The sequence below is a fragment of the Clavelina lepadiformis genome, chromosome 3 (assembly GCF_947623445.1).
Source record: "Clavelina lepadiformis chromosome 3, kaClaLepa1.1, whole genome shotgun sequence".
Lineage (NCBI taxonomy): Eukaryota > Metazoa > Chordata > Ascidiacea > Aplousobranchia > Clavelinidae > Clavelina > Clavelina lepadiformis.
In genome coordinates this window covers 5,911,163-5,931,917 of record NC_135242.1, presented here as the reverse complement: position 1 = coordinate 5,931,917, position 20,755 = coordinate 5,911,163, and the positions used below count along the sequence as shown (strand labels likewise).

General features: G+C 36.0%; 3 protein-coding genes across 3 annotated transcripts; all 3 read right to left on the bottom strand.

The window, feature by feature from the left end:
• Nucleotides 1-1,326: 1,326 nt before the first annotated feature.
• LOC143448960 (eukaryotic initiation factor 4A-I-like) lies at nucleotides 1,327-7,199 on the bottom strand. The gene is made up of 10 exons (XM_076948933.1): nucleotides 7,043-7,199; nucleotides 4,499-4,673; nucleotides 4,218-4,350; nucleotides 3,790-3,929; nucleotides 3,401-3,569; nucleotides 3,207-3,294; nucleotides 2,813-3,116; nucleotides 2,562-2,731; nucleotides 2,290-2,439; nucleotides 1,327-2,223 (listed from the first exon to the last, which is right to left on the bottom strand). The coding sequence occupies exons 1-9, from the start codon at nucleotides 7,057-7,059 to the stop codon at nucleotides 2,295-2,297; spliced, it is 1,341 nt and encodes a 446-aa protein (XP_076805048.1). The 5' UTR covers nucleotides 7,060-7,199; the 3' UTR covers nucleotides 1,327-2,223; nucleotides 2,290-2,294.
• Nucleotides 7,200-9,165: 1,966 nt separating this feature from the next.
• Nucleotides 9,166-12,673, bottom strand: LOC143450700 (uncharacterized). Its single transcript, XM_076951353.1, has 3 exons — nucleotides 11,411-12,673; nucleotides 11,219-11,313; nucleotides 9,166-10,940 (listed from the first exon to the last, which is right to left on the bottom strand). The coding sequence occupies exons 1-3, from the start codon at nucleotides 11,826-11,828 to the stop codon at nucleotides 10,398-10,400; spliced, it is 1,056 nt and encodes a 351-aa protein (XP_076807468.1). The 5' UTR covers nucleotides 11,829-12,673; the 3' UTR covers nucleotides 9,166-10,397.
• Nucleotides 12,674-13,422: 749 nt separating this feature from the next.
• Nucleotides 13,423-19,070, bottom strand: LOC143450400 (U3 small nucleolar ribonucleoprotein IMP4-like). Its single transcript, XM_076950925.1, has 7 exons — nucleotides 18,911-19,070; nucleotides 15,296-15,404; nucleotides 15,020-15,213; nucleotides 14,744-14,876; nucleotides 14,453-14,607; nucleotides 14,000-14,168; nucleotides 13,423-13,844 (listed from the first exon to the last, which is right to left on the bottom strand). Exons 1-7 carry the CDS (start codon nucleotides 18,911-18,913, stop codon nucleotides 13,741-13,743), a joined length of 867 nt encoding a protein of 288 aa, XP_076807040.1. The 5' UTR covers nucleotides 18,914-19,070; the 3' UTR covers nucleotides 13,423-13,740.
• Nucleotides 19,071-20,755: the final 1,685 nt, after the last annotated feature.

Genomic DNA, 20,755 nt, shown 5'->3' with positions numbered 1-20,755 from the left:
ACTCAACGCCATGTTAGAGTGACTGAATTTGTGTTCGTGGTTAAATATAATTGCGTAGGGTACATTTTATGTACATTCGTGGGTATTTACGTATGTATTGTAGTACTTGTTTGGTGAAGTCAGTCACGGAATCAGAGGCGGACGAAGGGTTATAGAATTTGTTTAATTTCCGCGTTTGACCATCCCGAAAAACATGGGCGAATTATGAAATGTATTCTAATACTTATCCTAACTAGTTATTAATGGTGTAAAGTTTTGAAATGCCATATGAAACGATTTTGATGACATGTACTGTAACCAAAGAATCATATAACCCATCTATTAGGCTAAATATGTTTTCCTAGATCATATAACTGATAAGTAATCATACAAGACAAAATGCGATGAACAAAAAGTAATCAAGATGTGAAAACGACAGTTGCCCCTAAAATAGTGTTCGTAAAGGAACATTGCCCAGTAATGCCACTTTTATTACGTTAGTGCGAGCAGCATTATCCAACCTAATGGTCTTACCCTGACAGCTTTATTACAAAAAATTCTGTACGTACGCACGTATTTCCTTATGCATTACAGTACTTTTTCGTGTAGTTTCCAAGCCCGAACGTGTGCAATCACTGTAGAGCCATATAGGATACCAACCTATGTCGCTAATGAGGCACATGACTAAATTTCAGCATGAACAAAGGTCAGCCTTAATCTGGTGCAATTCCGCAGTATCAGTCTACCCTTTCTGACAATCACCGTCTAACAAAAACAAAGCCATACAATTTTTGCATTTGCGAAAGTAATTGTCTTGTTAAATTCGGCGCCACATCTTAAACCGGAATGAAGCAGACTAAACAAAAACTAATTGCATGACGATTTATTTGAATGAACAGGGGTTTTTACTGCAAGCTTTGTTTGGCAAGGGAAGCGTTAAGAGGTCTATATGAACTACACACGGGTGTAACAAGTAGCCTACCAGATTCCAAAGATTATACCATCATCGCATTTAAAGTAATCACCCTTTGTATATATAAAGGCAATGCTAAACATTTGGCATCTCCAATCAGCTGCAGTTTACACGCATTAATTGTTCGAAGATGAGCCTGAAAATGCAAAATAGTTTCAAAAATACAGCAACCATCGAAAGTTACTTTATCAACTACTAATGGCACATCAGACACGTTTAAGTTATCACCAGCAGGTATAATAGCACAGTAAGAGTTGGATTGTTAGACATCATTGTGCCATAATAAAAGTTCATAAAAAAGCAATGGCTAGCACCATTTACCTGTTTCTACGTCTTTGTATAGGCGGCGAACAAAACAGCTTCAGTGCAACCAGAATGCTTGTAGTTTGTTTATTAATAACCGTCCCATTATCCAATGCCCTCTTATAAATAACTTTCAATATGAGAACATACATCGCAAAAATGTAAAGAAAGCATTTCCTAAAACACAAACAGCAATCGAACAAGAGAAGAGAAATTTGAAAACGCGTTCACAGCAAAAAGGCAAGAACGCCATTTTATCAAAATCAAATACTTGATCAAAAGCCACAGAAGTACATATACACCAAGAAGCGCAAAAGAAAATTTTACTACATATATCACATCCAAGAAGCAAAAGTTTCTTTTAATTTTGTATTTAAAAGGTCCCTTATTATTAACAATGCAGAGACGAGTACGGTACAGGCCAATGAAATGTAATATTTGGATCGCCACAATAAACATTTTCGCAGAAACAAAGCAGTGAGTTGATGATAACATACATATGCGCCAAAATGCAAACATAAGCCAACAAAATAAGAGTGTAGAACACATTTTTAATGAAGTAAATGTAAACCCGAATAAAAATAAAGCAGTGGGCGGACTTCACTGGGCAAGTCCGCCTACTGCCGCGCGGACAGAGGGGAAACGGCTGCCTTATTTTCTACTAAATCTATGCAAATCTTACATAACAGTTACAAGTATAAGAGTGAAAGGGGAAAAAATGCACGTACAGTTCACACCACAGATTAGTGGTGCAGCAGCAAAATTTAAACAAAATGAACACGTCAATACAGTATAAGCTTTCAGGAGGTCTATTTTTACAATAGAAACAGACAATCTTATTTGCAGCTGAAATAAATAGCTTTTCAGAGAATCGTTTTCTTTATCAAGTAGTTAGCTTTACTGGAATTCCACAGGTGAAGACAAAAAAAACAGCAGTGCGAGGCTCACTGCTGTTTACGGCGTTCAACCTTTGCAAAATTTACAACAAGGTAAATTTGATGAAGTCAAAATAGAAGTGTAAAAGTTTTACTCACATAAGCTAGAACAGATCAGCAACATTCATTGGCATTTCATCAACAACAGTATTGTAGAAGTTTTCAATGTCATTAAGGACACGCTTATCATCAGCAGTTACAAAGTTGATCGCAACACCTTTACGACCAAAACGACCACCTCGACCAATTCTGAAAACAGACCAAAAGAAAGGTTAGAAAACATCTGAAACGACCTATCTGTTTAATTTAAGTTTTGTAACAAGGAAAAATAGCAAGCCTTAACTCTCACGTATGATGGACAAGAAACATACCTGTGAATGTAATTTTCACGATTGGACGGCAAATCATAGTTAATAACAAGTGACACTTGTTGAACATCAATACCTCGAGCCAGAAGGTCAGTGGTGAGTAACACCCTGGAAGATCCTGACCTGAATTCACGCATGATCAAATCTCTCTCTCCTTGATCCATGTCACCATGCTGTAAAAAGAACACCAGTATTAGCATCTAATTTTAGCATTCGGCGGTAGTAGTACACTTAACTGAACTTATGCTACTAACCAGGGATGACACAGTGAAATCTTTGTCTTGCAACTTCTGTTTCAGCCAGTCAACTTTCCGACGAGTGTTGAGAAAGATGACAGCCTGAGTGATTGTTAGAGTTTCGTAGATGTCACACAAAGTGTCCAGCTTCCACTCTTCCTTCTCGACATTGACATAGAACTGTTTGATACCCTCTAAAGTAAGCTCTTCTTTTTTCACCAAAATACGAACTGGTTCTGGCATGAATTTTTTCGTCACTTCTAACACTTCAACAGGCATTGTGGCAGAAAGCAAGATAACCTGTATGTTAGCCGGCATTGTCCTGCAGAAGTTTATTAACACTTGACTGCTATGCAATTCTATAAGGCATGACATATATCAACAGTTAAAAAAGATTTAGTTAGAACAATACCTGAATATGTCGTAGATTTGGTCTTTGAAACCTCTGGATAACATCTCATCAGCCTCATCCAGCACAAACATGGATACATTCTTGGTGTCTGTAACATTCATTAAAATCATTCTATAATATGCAAAAAATGCCAATATAAAAAACTGTATATCGTTAATTTGTTACTTAACCACACTTTAATGATCTATTATTACCGAGATATTTGCGATTGATCATGTCAAAAACTCTTCCTGGCGTGCCAACAACAACATGAGGTGGGTTGGTCGTGAAGAGTTGAATTTCAGTACGAACACTAGTTCCACCAATGCAAGCATGGCAGTGCACATTAACATAATCACCAAGAGCCAGCACGACTTTCTGAATCTGTTTGAAATGCAGTTAAACATACACTGTAGGATACTTAAATTACACCATTTCATGGTTACTGTGGAACTTTCTACAGATTGGGATTATTCTGTGAGCACATCAGAGGTTCATTTGAATATTCTACACACTCGTATTCAGAGTTGGATTTTTCAACATCATTTGCGCTTTCCGAAATAATGATATACACTGTAAATTCCATAAAAAATAATGGAGTAACCTGTTGTGCAAGTTCTCTGGTGGGAGCAATAACAAGTGCTTGTGTACACGGCAAGGTTGTGTCAATACACTGTAGAATGGAAACGGCGAAAGTTGCAGTCTTTCCAGTCCCAGACTGAGCCTGAGCAATAACGTCTCGTCCTAATACACACAACATATTATCATAGAGCAGAAGTCAACGGATCAAACTTCATGAGTATTTTGGGAAGACAGATGTAAAATTGTAGAACAGCACATTGAGGTGACTGTAATTACATAACACAGCACCTCACCCACAATGCCATACTCTATTTGATTTTGTTCCCTTAGACGATCCACGGTTTCATTATGCCAATGTCTTTCATCATTTGATAAAATATTTGGCATTGAACTATGGTGCTTTTTAGAGAACACTCCATAAACAACTGCTTTGTAGTAGCTTAATTTTACCTTTAACACAAGGCTTGATTGCTCTTTGCTGAATAGCTGACGGTTTTTCAAAACCATAAGCATAGATTCCTCTTAGGAGGTTTTCTTTCAGGTCCATGTCATCAAAAGAATCAATTACTTCATTATAATTGTCCTAAAATGTGATAAAAGAGTTGAATAAAAATGACATTTTTATACAGATACTCACTCAGGACTTGCAAAAAAATCACCAGCAAATACAACAGTTCTTTCAAAGTCAAACAGGAAAGAAATAGTATGCAAACTCCAACAAAGCAACTAACCTCAATTGTTCCTTGAACATCCATACCGGGAGGGCCATCATAAGTCTTTCCATTTGATTCCGGTTCCCTGTCATAGAGGCTCTCTGCACCTTTCGAGTAGCTTTCACTTTCATCGTTTTTCGAGGGCTGGTAACTTTCAGTACCATCACCTCCTTTACTGCGATAACCGATGTTTCTGTAAAATATTACTGTTGTAAATAACAGTAAGCTTTAACACTCCTACATAACAGGTCAGGTTCTGTTTTCTTTCATTACGCAAGACTTGTTTGTACAGTGAATACTTAAAAATTTAAAATTAGGAATTGTACACAAAGCATCCACCAACCAAAAGCAGTCTGAACAGTGTTTGATGGAACGAAACTATTAGCCTAACATCAGAACAGACAACTAATAACATTAAGTTTGACCGTGTAGCTATACATAACTGGCTAAATCATTACTGGTTTTTACAGTGTAATGATAAGTAAGAATGCTAAAACCATTTTAGTTTGCTTTAAGTTACCATTTAGTTTTTTTAACACAACAAAGTGCAACATAAAACTAACAGAGTTTGGCACTTTGTAAAAAAGTTCACAATATTTCAGAAACTTCCTATAACTAAAACACCAACATTAACATGCTTTCAAAATAAATGCAAGGCATAAGCCAACTTCATTAATCTGAGGTTACCAATAAATACGTTGATGTTGGCCAGAAAAGGGTTTTCAGCACAAAAATCCTTGATAACTAATTTTGTTTGCCGTAAAGCCTTTGCAGATGAAACATGTTTGACATATATTACGATGCAATTTGCATGCAGAAAATTTATTATTTGACAGTTACACGACTTTGAAAAGTACCTTTCATTTCAGGAAATATATTCTACACATTTATAAGTGTTTAATGCAAACGTACCTAGTGCACAACGAAAACTTTTGAATGGCCAGACTGGAAAGTTTGCTAAGTGAGTAACTGATATGATTTTTTCAAAAATAAGCGCAGTGGTCATTGTTTGGTGTTATTTGAACATATGCAAGTGAGTTCAAAAATAGTGTTTCCTATCGAAAATAAGCATTACGGCAGTGAACAAAATTAGAATGATAAATTATTACATTATCAGTTCATACAGATAGACCAGTCGCATATATGCAAACTTTCGTAAGTGACAGAAAAAAAGTACTATTTCAGTGAGGGTTTCACTTTACTTTTTACCCATGACCAGTGGTGGTTCAAGTAACCATGTAAATTGGTTCAAAAGTATTGTTACTAAATGCGTACCGTTATATAGCTAATTGGTTTTAGACATACTTTTGTCCTTCATTAGAGCATTGTTAGTTAAAATTAAGTTGTGTGCTATATAAAAACGTTTCGTGCATATATAATACAAAGTGAAAATTACAGCAAGTTATGTTCAAACTAAAACACTAAATACTTTCTGCTACAGCATTTTGTAACCTACTTAAGTACAATAGTTTGAACTAGAAATTACTTCAGTGGAAGTACTCATGGACAAAACCGCCCATGACTATAAAATTTTAACTAAAATAAATACTATTTTAAGTTTTATCTCAGTATTAAACTGCACAACCAGGTGCAAGTCTGGTTGTGCAGTTCCAGCATATCTCTGAATTTTCTATAAAAGATGTGTTATCTGTTCACGGGATAATTGGGGTGGGCTGTTTTAAATTATTAAAATTATATTTTGCATGTTTATTGCACATTTGAGCGCTCCTATATTATGCCTCTTTTACCCTTGCCACAAAAATTGGATTACAACACTAGGGTTTTATTTTAACCATTTATGCACATATCAAGAAGTATTTGCTTTTGTGTCCCTGTGATGTTCTTTGACTTTACTCTTTGTTCTTTGCTTTGTTTTATTAGTCTTTGTTTTCATTTAATCATACAGTTTTTTTCACACAATAAGGTAACGTAAGGTTTTCTAGGTGTGTAGGCTATGCCGTCCTAATCACCCAACGTCTTAAGTTAGATAGAAAAAAGTGTGACACAGGCACACTTGATATTTATCAACATTCCTGCCAACTTATGAAAAAACAAGATATTAAGGCTTTGGTGTATGCCATTACCCTTCGTTGAAAACATTGAAGTGTAGCTGTTCTAGGACTTTGCCGCTTTTATTCCTCGTGGATTGTTTGTGAGCGAATTATTCCTTTTTAGCATGCTAGCCCAATAACACGGTTAGCACCATACTTTCAGACTTTTCGCTTTCCGCATGACAATATTTGATGTTCAGTCAATGACCGAAAATTTACGATAGGACAGAAACACAAATTGATATTTTGGAAAACTAAGTTTCTTTTTAATTTTACCATTTTAAATTATTTTACAACTAAGGCATTTTCATAGGATAACAGCCAATACTTTTGTTCGGACTACGTGAACTGGTTAAACAACTTCAAATTTTCAACTTCATCCATTACTACTACTAGCCTAATTCCAACCATTTGCCTCAAGCTTATCGATATACTTTTTATATACGACACGCAAAAAAAACAATCACTAAAACATTTTTAATTACAAAACATAAGTAACAAAATTCCTTACCCTCCGTAATTAGACATGACTCCTGAAAAAAAGGACGAATCTTTACACGCCGGGAAATACGCACGTTTTGTGGCGGATGAATATTGAAACTCACAAATCGATATGCGCTTAGAAAATTGTCTAACAATATTGCAAAAGTCGATAAAAGCAGTTTTTCTATTTAACAATTGCTAATTAGCAATTTTTTATTTGCTAATATACGTATTAAATTGCGGGGAAAATCTTCAAGCCAAAAAAAAGTTTTAAAAGTTCTTTTGAAATGCCCTAAGATAAGACATTGCGCAATCTTATTAGTCATTATTTCATATAAACACAATTTTTGGGTTCCGTACTTCACCGGTATATGAAGTTTAAGAAGATAAATTTTTGGCATTTAAAAAAGTTTACTGGAGAAAATCGTTCTTTCTGTATGACTTTTTAGAACAGTTGTTAACCTGCTTTAAGGTTGAAATCACGCTAAGCAGTGAACCTTAACCACAACTCGGTATTAATAAATTGCACTTCTTACAAAAATATCTTTGCGTAGAACTCTGTCATATACTTAGATCGGCTCGTAAAAAGTAGGCCTACAATGTTTGCCACTAGGTATAATTTAATAACAAAGAAGGCTCTTCTGGTGCTTAAATTTGTTTTAATAATCCAATATTTCGCAAGCCCACGGGGGTGAGCTTCGTCAGGGCAGATTACAATATGATAGAAAATAGCAATTAAATATTAAAAAATACCGCTGTATTGGCTCGGTAAATTAATTATTTTAAAAAGTGCCTGTAGGTTGCAAGAGTACAAAATATGGTTTAAACCGGGACTTCTCAAACTGTGGGTCGCGACCCTAAAACGTGGTCGCGAAACAAAATTTAATTTTTATAAATTGAATGGTTTTGTGATTATTTTTTATTGGCTTTACTGTTTCCAATATGAGATTCTTTTGTTACTGCAGGCTACAGTTACTGTTCTTCGGTGGATTGTGTACACTTGTACACTTTTGCCAGAGACAAAAATACCACTTGAGATTTGTAATTGGACGTTTATTGTTTTAACAGCATTAACGTGTAGGCTACCTCTCAAGGGGTCGCATAGAAATTTCTTTTCTAAAATGGGGTCGCAGACCTAAAAAGTTTGAGAAGCCCTGGTTTAAACAATGTCAAGTGTAAACATTAACATTTCTCTTTAATGTAAATCGTCCTATTTTATTAATTAGTCATCAAATTTAACTTTAACTTTTATTCGCAATTGCAGTAGCTTTTTGTACAAAGACAGATCTGAGAAGTATGGCATTGCAACGAAAAAAGTTACAAAACTTACAGTTACAAAATTTTGACGAGGTTTTCGGTTTATCACTTGCATGCATCATAGAGACTCAAAATGTGTAACGAGATAAACTCTGAATTGCTTTTAGACGAAAAAGGCATTATAAACGCAATTATTTCATCGTAGGCTGCATATACCTCATAGAGTGAGGATTTTATGTATAGGCTTTCAATTTGAATTAACTTAGTAGAGAGACTTGTTTTTAAGTAAGTGTTATGATACCGGTTTTCAATTAAACTGAAAATAAAAAACTTTTATTTTTGTATTGCGTTTCTTGCGTTTGAGCGAGATAGTGAATTAACCTATATATGGCTTTTGGGATAAACCCAAGTTGATATGACCTTATGACTCTGACTTAGTAAGAGATAAGCTGTTGGTAATCGGTTGTAAGTTTACCAGAAAAAAACTTTTGTTCACCTGGCGCAGATTAGCCAGACAATTTTTGACACTGATAACCTTACTTTTTGTAGTGAAAAAAATGCTCGCAATAAGCAACATTTGAGTTTTTTGTATGCAATTGCATATTTTTGCACTTGATCTGATGGGAACGCATAAATAACCTACATCTACAAAAATAATCCTTCGATACGAGAGATAGTAGGCCTATCGCGAAAAATTAAAATTTTCCAACAATTTTCATGTTTAAGTTAATTTATATTGTCTGCAGGAGCAACAAAGAACTAATGACAAAGTTTTGCAATTCGTATTATATGCGGTTTGGATTATTATTTATCACATTTTTATTTTTGCACTTTTATGTCTGTCCCCTCCAATAATTTGCACAGACTTTCATCGTGTAACATTTGCTTCACTAATACTGCAAAAACGTTTGTTTAATTACGTACGCCTATAAAAACATTCAACAGAACTACAGAACAAACCGGTTTAAGTTCATTGCTGATTCAAATTCCACTCAAACAAAACACATTAACAAAAGCAAATAAATTACAGACAATACTATTAGGCTCATTCTTATTAACTGATAAAGGTTCACAGTCTTCAACACGCATATATACAGTGAGACCTCGTTAATCCGGACCACTTCGTTTCGTCAAAAAATGTCGGTTTAGCGGGGTTTCCGGATTATCGGAAAGGAGAAAATCAATCAACCATGCAAATGCAGCACCGTGTTCAAAACGCAGTACGCACCCTAGTGAAATTCTAAGTACCGAGTTTCTGGCTGGACAGCAACTAAAATAAAATTATATTTTTTGTATGATCCGACCCAGTGTCGAACCCCAGAACCACCGTATTAAAGACGAATGCTCTAAGCCAGAAGTGACGAACGGTATGACAACCGCTCTTGCATGGCGAAGCATTCCGGCGGGACCAGCAGTCTTGAACTTTCTTTGACCTGTTTCTAATCATTGCGCAATGCGATATCAAAAGCTGATAGCACGATTGAGTTGCAGCAGTATGTCTTCAATAGATTGCCGCACTCAACCGATGTAATGTACGTATTTTTTTGCGACCGCGGAAGTGTTGTTTGTTACTGTTGATGAACAATTTATTTTTTCGTTTCTAAAATACTGTACAGTATTTCATAGTATGACTAAAAAGCTGTGCGGCTAAAATTTTTTACAAAGCGCAATGCTGTACAGTACTGTACTTTTGAATCAATAAAGACCGCAACGTTATTATGCGTAGATAATCGGCTATTGTTTCGTCATCTAACTACCCAGCGTACATAGTGTATTAGGACAATCGTGAATCATTTTCGCTAAACTGTTAATAATCCGGTTTATCGGATTTTATTGCGATTGATTTAGCACATTTGTTCCAAAACTTTTGTGTCGGAGTCGGACAGCGGGGTTTCCGGATTAAAGGGGTGAAATGCATAGGAAGAAATCCGTTCCCGGCAGTTTTGTGTCGGATAGCGGGGATTCCGGTTGTTCGGGGTCCGGATTAACGAGGTCCCACTGTATATATATTGTCTATACGCGTGCCCACACTAAACAAAAAGGATTTTAAAAAGATTATATAGAACAAAAAGAAAAAAAAGGCTTTCTGGGACAAACCGGACATCAGCCAATATAAAATAACATGCCTAGAACAAGATGCAAATCTTTGATCGTTTCATGTCGGGCCTGAGTGGTGTATTTGATCGGACAGAAGGACTTGCACGACTGCCGGTGCTCAACTGTATGTGACTTATTGGTTTTATCATGCCATTTTCATTAGAAGCTTCTCGGGACATAGTTGGCCTGGATTCAAGCAAAGGCCTCAGTTCATCAACCTTATTTTGCAGTTCTTCCACTTCGTTCTCTTTTATCTTTAGGCTTTTAGTTATCTCAAGTTCATGTTCAGCTAACTTCTTAATGTCCGCCCGCAACTCTTCTTCCCTTGCTTCTGCGGCTCTCAATTTATCATTTTGTTCATTTACTTTCTGTTTAAGATTGACATTTTCAGTTTCATGTTGCTTTAGTTTAGTAAACAACAGCTTGGGTCCTTTGGGACTATCAAAGTGCTCATCAATGTCTTCATACGACTGAAAAGCTTTTCGAATTTCTTCTAGGTGGCTTTTGGCCTGCGTTAGTTCGTCGTTCAATTCAGCAATTCTTTCTGTTAATGGATCATTTTCTTTGGATGCCTAAACACACCACATAAATATAGGCTGTATAGATAACTGGAATCCTTCATAGGCTTATAGAAAGGTAAAGTGTTGGGCCCGTATAGGTCTACTTGGTTCCAAATGCCGGGGATAAAAGGTTAAGATTTTCACTGTCTGATGCCAACAGCACTACTGACGGGTGACCTTATAATGTGGCCAGCTCATTAACACTTATTTGCTTATGGGCCAGTTTCTGATAAGCTCACTGGCATTATAAATATTGTAACTTTTTATAAGACTAACTTATGTTACGTTACCAGTATGTCGTCTTGTGCTGTGATAGTGAGATCGTGATTGCTAGCTGTTTCCAAAATTTTACTTGCTGCTTCCGAGTGTTCCAAAAATGTTGTTTCTGTAAAAGTTTACGAAGTTATTACACGGCATGAATGTAAAATCTTCTCCAAAAAAAGTCATGACACGTTTCCATAACAATTAAGTTATATGCCTACCGTTATTTCCATCTGTGTCGTTGATTGTGTCATGTAGCATGTCATCTGAAGTAGGTAGGCCTACGTCAATCAACTCTGACATGGACGTCGCGGTGCTACTTCTTTCATCTGCATCGATCATTTCATTTTGCTCGGAATGCCCATCCGGGTCGCTTTCTCTATTTTCTAACAAAGGCATATCGGGGGGCTTTAAGACATCGTTTGCGTCATTTCTTTCTGTTTCATCTGACGTATTTCTTTCATCACTTTCGTGTTCAGCATCCAGCGAGTCCTGAACAGCAGCGTGTTCGCTATCGGAATCGGCCTTTTCTTTTTCTTTTAAATCTTTTTCATTTTTCGACGTGAATGCTTCTCCAAAATCTACATCAGCTTTCTCGTCTTTTAAATTGCTGTCTTCGGTTTTCTGTGCTCCTTCCATTGCAAACACTTTGGCAGCAATTTTTCTTAGTTACAGGTAATCATAACATATAGCGACAAATATTTCACGACGCTATAAACTAAAGTTGACTATAAAAATCACATTTCATGCAAAATGTTTTCTTGTTTTTTGTTCTTCTTGTTAAGCTGCTGCTATTATTCTTTTTTAAGATATTAAGTTACTAAGTTATCTTTTTCAATTTAACAGCGCATAGTAGCTTATAGTACAATGGTTCCCAAAATGAGATTTGCTTCAAGTAAAAATGATTTGTTCATTTTACTATGATTTTTTTCATTTTACCTTATCACACATAGTTCTTTTTATTGCAATCTTTTAATTAACTTTTAGTTATGTCTTTACAATAACATACTTCCCTACAGCATTTTTGTGTTTGTAGGCTAAATACGAAAACAAAAATAAACTTTTTATATTGTTACATGCCGGTGCTACACAGGGAACCGCGAATCATTAAGGGGTCCGTCATGCAAAATTGTTTAAAAAGGTAAATCATTGGTCTAGCAGGTAAACCTTTACTTCCGATACCTATAAACGTTTACAATTATTATCGTCTTATTAGACTATTCACTTCGTATTAACACAGCCTGCACTTACTAAGTAGGTTTATCAAAGAAATGCCTTGGTCTAACCGCATGTCTGCAGTCAACAGCACTTGACTTGGTAAAACCACACTAAGCAGCTATTAGGCAGAAAGAAAAATGCCACAGTCTTACATCCATAGCAAGATGCGCTGATAACACATTTACTTATTTGAACGATCCTGTTACTCGAAAACGTGTTTGATCGGAGCAAGGAAGAGAAAGGAAACCGAACATGTACTACGCTTCCATGTCCAGTTTTTAGATGTAGTACTACTCCTTCCCTGCCATATATGGTAGTGATTGCTAGTCTGCTTAAATATTGTCAATTTGCAGAAATGAGAACAATATTGTACCTCAAACATTCCTTGAATTTTCACATAAGTTGAATGTCGACAAAATTGATCCATTCAAGCCTTATACAAAAACTTTGTGCTGCTGTAGCTATGGAAACTTTTTATCGTTATCGAACGGCCTTCTTTTACTAACTATGCGCTCTGTGGCATATAAATGAAATTGTTTGTAATATAGGTAACCATTGAATAGCGCTTGTTTTCAATAAGCTCTTTCATAACTAACATAACGTATAAAACCGTAGGCAAACATTGGTGTGTAGATACAGTAGCCTACAGCGTTTGAAAAAACAAACGAATCAAAACAGAAAAGACGAAGGAATTTTTGACAAAAAACTACTGTATTCCTGGGAACGAAGCATGATGATGGCCGACTGATAACACAAGGTTTTTTTTGAACAAATCAGAAGTAGTTCAGATACATTCTGGACTTTTGTCTTTCAGTATCTCATAGCTGCTTAAAAATCAACAACTACCTTAACTCTGAAAATCGAGACGACAGGTCCCTAAACAACCTGCTGCATGCCAAACTTTTCCACTTACAGTTTCTTGTTATTACTGTAGTTTCACGTAAACTTCTCACTCTCTGGCGTCAAAGACCAAATATCGATCGCGTAGTGCGTCGAATTTCAACAGCAATGTAAGTGGCCATTAGTGAACGTATAATAGGAAAAGTTCTCAGTGTATGTAAACAACGCGGCATACATAAACGACCAAACACAATAAGCACGATATTGATGCCCTGCATAGTTTCACTTTAACGTCATGAAATTTTGTTGAAATGAAGCGTAGAAAATCATAGAAGTAATTTTCCGTCATCTCGAGTTTTGTACCCAGCGGTATCATTTTGAAGTAGCCAAATCTCAGTTGTGGAAGGCACGAAGTTACCGGTAAGGAATGGCGTCGATCTCTATGTAGGGAAGGGCAAAAAGTGGGCGATGAGTGAAACAAGCACAACATCAATCAAAGATAGCGTCGTTTTTTGGCAGTGTTCATGAAAGAATGCAATCTCCACTCGCTGTCGGCTGAATCCGCTTCGTCGATTGTACCAAGTTTTATTTCATACACTGGAAAGTAGAAGAAAAATTGATGTAAAGTATGAGACAACAACTAAGCTCGTTGCCGGTGAAATTCCTTGAAATTCCGGTGAAACGTTCACGCATTTGTGAAGAAACATTTGCAATTTCTAAAATGCTGGTTACACCGTCAAACTGTAACTTACAGCGCATTTGAAACCTTGGGCCAACCTCCTTCAATTCTATGTTTTTGTGGGTAGGATTGGAGTAGACATGGTGACGAAAAGAAATATAATCGTCCTGATTCGCAAATGTTACCACCCTTTTCGAATCCTCTTTCGGTACGGGGAACAAAGCCTGGAGGATCGTCTTAACCTAAGATGTAATTCCATAAATTAAGGTCTATTTCATGCTCAGGGTATAGAATGTTAATGACTATAAATATACTGTGAAGCAAATGTAGGTAACAGCATCTGCCTTAAGCCCGAAGTATATAGACAGGACAGCGTTATTCTATTAGGCTATCCAATCAGCGATAGTTTTAGTTATTTTGCTTCATGCAACGGTAAGGCAATTTTTCACAAACACATTTATTAAACGTGAATGTGTGATAGTTGCTGGAACCATAGCAAACCACATTTAGCAGTTGTATCACCCACCCTTTCACCAAGTTTTGAAGAAAAGTTATGAAATATTAAATGAGGAAATGCTTCTGACATTGTCCCAACATTTGGAATATCATGTCGCATGACACATCCAGAAAGATTAAAGTAGGCTGTGGGCCCATATGGTAGGTGAGAGATAATAATTCCATCTATAAACCAAGTGAAACAAAGGATTGCAACATCTACTCTATAATAAGCTTACAAGTCTGAAAATAAATAATACGATGCATATATTTAACAGTTAGCTATAATAGTGGTAGATACAATGTAAGAAAACACACATACCTGGATTCCCTCTGTGCTCATGAAGCATTATAAAATCTGTGACGTCATTTGCCCTACACGCGGTAATTAAAGCTTTCATTTCATGATTACCACGATTCAATCGTTGTGAGTTAGGAAATAATAACTTCACTTCCTAGTAACAACATAAAAACCCCTTTAACATTTTTGCAATTTGTAGACGAAAGTTAGATTAAAATATGGGTGATTGAAGTTGAAACTTGACTTTTCTTTGACTTTGTTTTATTAAGAAAAAATATTTAAAACTCATAAAAATACCTTGGCAAATTGTTTTAACTTTGAGCTTGGATCTCGAGATGTAGTTATCATGATCTTGGGATCCTCCACCCCAACCCATTTATACTCATCATCAATCTGATTTTTAACCCCATCTCCGCCAGCATCGTCATACTCGAGACTGTTCTGCAGATCAAGTGCATCTTTGCGGACCTCAGTGGGAATTGGCTTGTTTGCTGTGAAACAAGCGAGCAGTAACTAAAGTAGTCTACAAAAATTAAGACATTGGAAGCTTATGTAAATATTTTACTGTTTTACCATCTAAGGCTATCTTAAGTCTCCTTTTTCTTTCTTGTATACTTCGGTGTTTATCTTCGATTGATTTCCTATAGATGTATTCTCTTCTTTCACGAGCTTGTCTTCGAAGCTATAGAAATAATAACAATAATGTACGTGTTTTAAATTTCATATTAGAAAGGCGACGATTGATGTCAGACAAAATCAATTCTAATGCACCAATTCTAATTAGGGATGTTCTTAAGAACACATTGAAATCTTGCATTAGTATGTGGTTCCCAAACTTTTCAAAAAATTTTGCATGATGGATCCTTTGCAATTTTCTTGATGATTATTAGCACTGACAAACTAAACGATTAACAACTTGAAAATTGCCTTTTTTATTTTCTTATTTACAAGCACATAAATGTTGCAAGTACAATCAGACTTCGACAATTCGAACTCGGTAAAACCGGAATCACCGCTATCCGACATAAAATTGTCAGCAACGAATCGCTTCCCATACATTTTACCTCTTTAATCCGGAAACTTAGCAGTCTGAAAATGCTCGGATTGCAACAAGTGTTACACAATTCTGCAGTACAGTTTGTCATTAAATTGAGTGTTTACGCCATAATAAGCCTTTTTACATGAGGTCAATCGCATGCATCAAACGTGTAATTTATGTCACTGTTCTCTCCTTCCATTGCCGTTTATATTTGGGAATCAATCTTGTTATTTTTACAGGAAATGTTGGAATTAATTGTGCGATGTGCAAATGGGAGTGTTTCGTTTCTTTAAGTTGACATCAGTTTCACTAAATCGTCAATTTTATGTATTCCCATTTAAGTTTTGATTAAGGCGAGTCCTACTTTTGTTTGTAGCACTCTAGAAAGGGTTTTACTATATTATTCTTACAAATTCGCTATTCGGATACTTCGCTAAACCTACATTTTTCAATGAAACAAAGTAGTCTGCATTAACGAGGCCTGACTACAATGCAAATAAATAACTAAAATAATAAAAGTAGCATAAATAAAAAACATATAGCATAGAGTCAAAGACTAAACAGTCTTTCTTCTGCGGATCACCTCAAACTGCTTCACGAACCCCAAGGGTTAGGGCCCACAGTCCTTACATTGGGGACCACTGATCTAGATGAACTAATTTAAAATATATACTGAAAATCGAGTCGCAGAAACACTACTTCAAGTGTGTTTGACAGCTGGACTGCAAAGTATGGAAGTTTTCGCAGAGATCGTGCAAGTGCTGAAGAAAAATTCCGGTGTGCAGGGAATTAGCCGGTGCTGGTTTGCACAGTTGAACACAATGAAATGCGGTAGTGAATATGAAATGAATAGTAATATTCAGTAGCGCACTTCAGGTGCAGGAATGAGCACAGTTATGTGCACTAAGCTGAATTTTGTATGCATTTAGTCAATTGTGGACACAGTTTTTTTTGCATTTTCACATTATTTATAGCAAGCTTTTTTAGCAGACAGAGGCTTGCTAAAAAATGAAAACCAGCACCTAGCAGCATGTAAGTGCACACTTGAAGTGCGCTCTTAGATCTTTTGCCCATCCATCCATCTTGTCAATAAAGGTCAAAGAATGCAGTCCGGGTGTCAGTGTGCACTCACGGGCGCCAGTCACGATGTCAAATGTTGTAGGTAAGGCGTGGCTTTTCGTATTAGAAAAGGAGGAAGAAACAATAATGTCTCCTGTTTAAGATTGCTCTTTTCTCACTGAAAAACGGGCATGTTGTTTTTGCCTATCGGTGTGCGATAGCCTGCGGCAGTGGTTCCCAACCAGAATGCCGCGACACCCTGGGGTGCCGTTTGCGATACACAAGGGTGCCGCAAGCTATTCCTATTATTCATTTTTATCTCTAACATTTTCATGTAGTTATAAGTAGGATTATTGTTGCTGATGTAATCTTTATGGAAAATTGTTTTTGTTACATCACAGGGACATTTTTTGTCATACCGTATGCTGTTTCAATGCACAACTCATGATTTCTTATGTAGCACATTTCGATTATTGTGGTTTTTTGACATAACATACATTATCTGTATAATTCTGCTGATGATCAGTTCTTATTCAGTCCAGTGAACAAGTGTAAAGTGAATACTGCGTTTGTAAAGGATGTTTCCCATTGTGTTTTATTAGGAGAGGAGCAGTGTGGTAAGTTTCAGATCATTAGTTTCATATAATTTATGATAGAGAAGTTTATAACAAGAGAAAGATCAATAGATGTCAATCAGAGCGAGGTAATGACAGCTGCAACTGGAAGCGAAAAGAAAGCAACGAAAACTCGTCTTTATTGCAACAGTTCTTTAAATATACGCTTTACTTGGTGTGGTGAAGAAACGCAACCTATTTCAAGTTGTCTAATCTGAAATGCAAAATTATCAAATGAAGCCATGGTCCCAAGCAAGTTGACCAGACACTTTAAAAGTAAACAAGGTCATCTTTCTTCAAAATGAATTTCCTTACCTTGGAGAAAAGGCATTGATGATTTTACTACAGTTTTCCACATTATACTTATGCGAGATTGAATTTTCAGTTTTAACGAATATCAAAACAGAAAAGAGAAAGGCTACTTATATTCGAGGAAGAAATGAGGGTAGTTTTATTGAAAGTGAGTCCAGATATAAAAGGGGGTATTTGCACAAGAAACCAAGCACAAATTTCATACTGAGTTTGAAATAAATTGTCAATACAGTTTCTTTTGTGTTTGTCAAAATAGATTTTCAAAGTAACATTCAAACTCAGAGTAAAGTTTCTTTGTTGCTTATGTTATGTTGATTTTTTAATGTGTAGCAACTAAGTAAGTACATTTCTTAATGGCACAACTAGAAAATTGTTTTCTGTGAGCCTAAAAAGGTTGGGAACCACTGGCCTACGGCACAATTATGGCAAAAAAATCTCGGTTGCACTCTACAGCCGTAGTGGAAACTGTGGCACCTGCATGCATGAGATTCGTCAAGAGTCGGCTTGACTGGACAATACAGCAGTTTTCAACAAGAAATCATATTTGCAAACACGCAAACTTTGGTATGATGGCTTGCACTGAAACCTTAATTGTTTGTTTATTGATAATTATAAATCGGTATGATGAGTAAAATATTTGGTGTGATCATTAATGAATCTTGTGCATAGGTCACACTTTCCACTATGACCACATTGGGCTCTGCAATCTGGTTTGACTGTCAAGAAATCAAATATAATTTTAAATGCCAATAAAACCATCATGCCTCAATGACAATGGCTATTACCGAAAACAAGTTTGGTCACATCAAAATGTCAGTACAGCAGTATGTGTTGCCAATAAGCATGGGTTGTTTTTCAAAACTTATCACCTTTAATCAAAAATAAAACATCCTAGCCTACAGGCCAGACTGGAAAGTTTGCTAAATGTGTGGCGGATAAAAATTAATTGTGCGTATAAGGGCAATTATTTCATTTTGTAGCGCGGGTGATTTATAATCCAACAACAACAAACTTTCCAATCTGTCCATTAGGCTATCTTGTATTGCTTTACAAACAACAAAGACTTTTAGTTTTGACTTTTTAAGAAACCAAAAGCCTTTATCCAATTTAAATTTTTGAAACCAACATCTCTACCAGTAATATTGCAAATCATAAATAACTCACCATGATAGCATATCTCGTATAAAGCAAAATATGTCCTCAATCTCAGTCTAAATGCATACGATAAACCTTTACCTTTTATCCTAAAAAGCAATGTCAATTTCAGAGATTTCAGTTACAAAATATCACACAAGATAATGGAAACAACATACAGTGTACACACTTCGTGGCTAAACCATCACATATTAGACTCACAGGCTTGACTTGTGGATTTTTCACGTGTGTATTTACTTATTTCCAACATTTTGACATAGATATCATATATCTTGTCGATGTACCAGCTGAAACAGTGGTTTTCAACCAATTTCATATCACGACCCATTTCAACAACCCAATGTAACAAACGAACTCCTTCCAAAAATTTTGCTTGATGCATATGCAGTATCGCAAAAAAATATAATTAAAAATAACATAACTTATGATACCACTCTGTTGAAAAAAACACTCATTTATTGAATTGGCTGACTCGACTCACTGACACCGACTCGAGTCTTTACGACTCTGCTGGTTAGTTGTTTTTAATCAAAAAGCACGAAATTTTAATGAATGTAGGATCTACAAAACTCAATATCGCAACCACAACAGTCATGGTGTGCTGTGTACAAACCGAAAATAGCCGACTGATGAATAGTATAACGTTGGTTATTAATTATTATACAACATACGACCGCAAAGGATTTTGTTAATTCCGCAAGCAAACACCTCCAACGAAAATATATAAACTTATTAAAAGTTATACACTTTGTAATTAGTGACCTTGTTAAAAAAATTTGTAGTGGATTAGTTTTCATTTATTTAACAAATGTATTTGTTATATTGTATTATCTTCTTGAAGTTGTATGTGGCCTCCTGTATAAGTTAGATTTTTGTCGAAATTTGCGAGTGTAAGTAAGACGAAAAAGATTAAGAATTCCAGATCTTAATCCAATGATAGTATTCAATGAACCCGGGGCCAATATATATAGACCTATACATACGCTTGTTAACAACCGGTTCGCAATGAATCCCACCACTGTTTCCACCCCTTTCATAGCTTTAAGGACGTTATATCCAGCGTTTAGCCTATATAATCACTACGCGTATTGTAATTAATTCGTTTGAGTATAGCTTACGTGCAGTGATGAACCAAGGTAAGCGTACGGCCTATGCAATTGTAGTGCAAAGCCATACAACGCATCGCAAATAAGAGTTATGTTCGTCAACTTCCCTAGAAAAAGCTATGGAAAGTTTTTGACATATTGTTTGTGATTCGCTTATTGCTGGTGTCCGACTGGAATAGCTGTTGGCGCTCTCTCTAACGTAAGTTTTATGAAGAACCAAGACTTGTAGTTAGTCCATTAGGTTTACGATGTTTGATTGATGTGACTGGCCGTTAGCGATAAAAGATCCCGTAAAGAGCATAGAAAATTTAAAGTGACAGCTTTATATAACAACGATGTATCACAGCTAAACAGGAATGAATCCTATAAATAGCAACGTCATATGTTCTTTCCTCTGACTGATAAAGATAATATGAGTATAGAAACAGTTTTCATTACGATTAATACGTGTGTGCGCTATGATTTTCTGTGTGAATATAGTGAGCACCTGGAAAAATCTCGCATGTTCGATAGATAGAACATCGATTAGAGTAGTGGTTAAAAATATTAGGCGTAGTATACAGTACGTTGTTTTATTGCTACTACAAACATTAAGGAAATTTTGTAGAAACGAATTTACCAGAAATTTTACATACACTGTAACTTGTCTGACTGCATTTGTTAAAGTTAAACATTTCCTTTACATCGGATACGTTTGCATTCTTCAACTTGAAACACCCCTGAAAACTTATTTTGTCAAAGCAACGGT

Excerpts from the sequence above, each read along its gene's own strand:
- LOC143448960 (XM_076948933.1), bottom strand. Across the intron at positions 3,570-3,789 it reads CCAGAGAACTTGCACAACAG|ATTCAGAAAGTCGTGCTGGC; the intron begins GTTACTCCATTA and ends CATTTCAAACAG. Across the intron at positions 2,440-2,561 it reads CGTGAAAATTACATTCACAG|AATTGGTCGAGGTGGTCGTT; the intron begins GTATGTTTCTTG and ends GTCTGTTTTCAG.
- LOC143450700 (XM_076951353.1), bottom strand. The coding sequence starts at position 11,828 with ATGGAAGGAGCACAGAAAACCGAAGACAGCAATTTAAAAGACGAGAAA. Across the intron at positions 11,314-11,410 it reads CGACACAGATGGAAATAACG|AAACAACATTTTTGGAACAC; the intron begins GTAGGCATATAA and ends AAACTTTTACAG. Across the intron at positions 10,941-11,218 it reads CAGCACAAGACGACATACTG|GCATCCAAAGAAAATGATCC; the intron begins GTAACGTAACAT and ends TGGTGTGTTTAG.
- LOC143450400 (XM_076950925.1), bottom strand. Across the intron at positions 15,214-15,295 it reads ACTTAAGATAGCCTTAGATG|CAAACAAGCCAATTCCCACT; the intron begins GTAAAACAGTAA and ends CTTGTTTCACAG. Across the intron at positions 14,608-14,743 it reads TGAGCACAGAGGGAATCCAG|ATGGAATTATTATCTCTCAC; the intron begins GTATGTGTGTTT and ends CTTGGTTTATAG.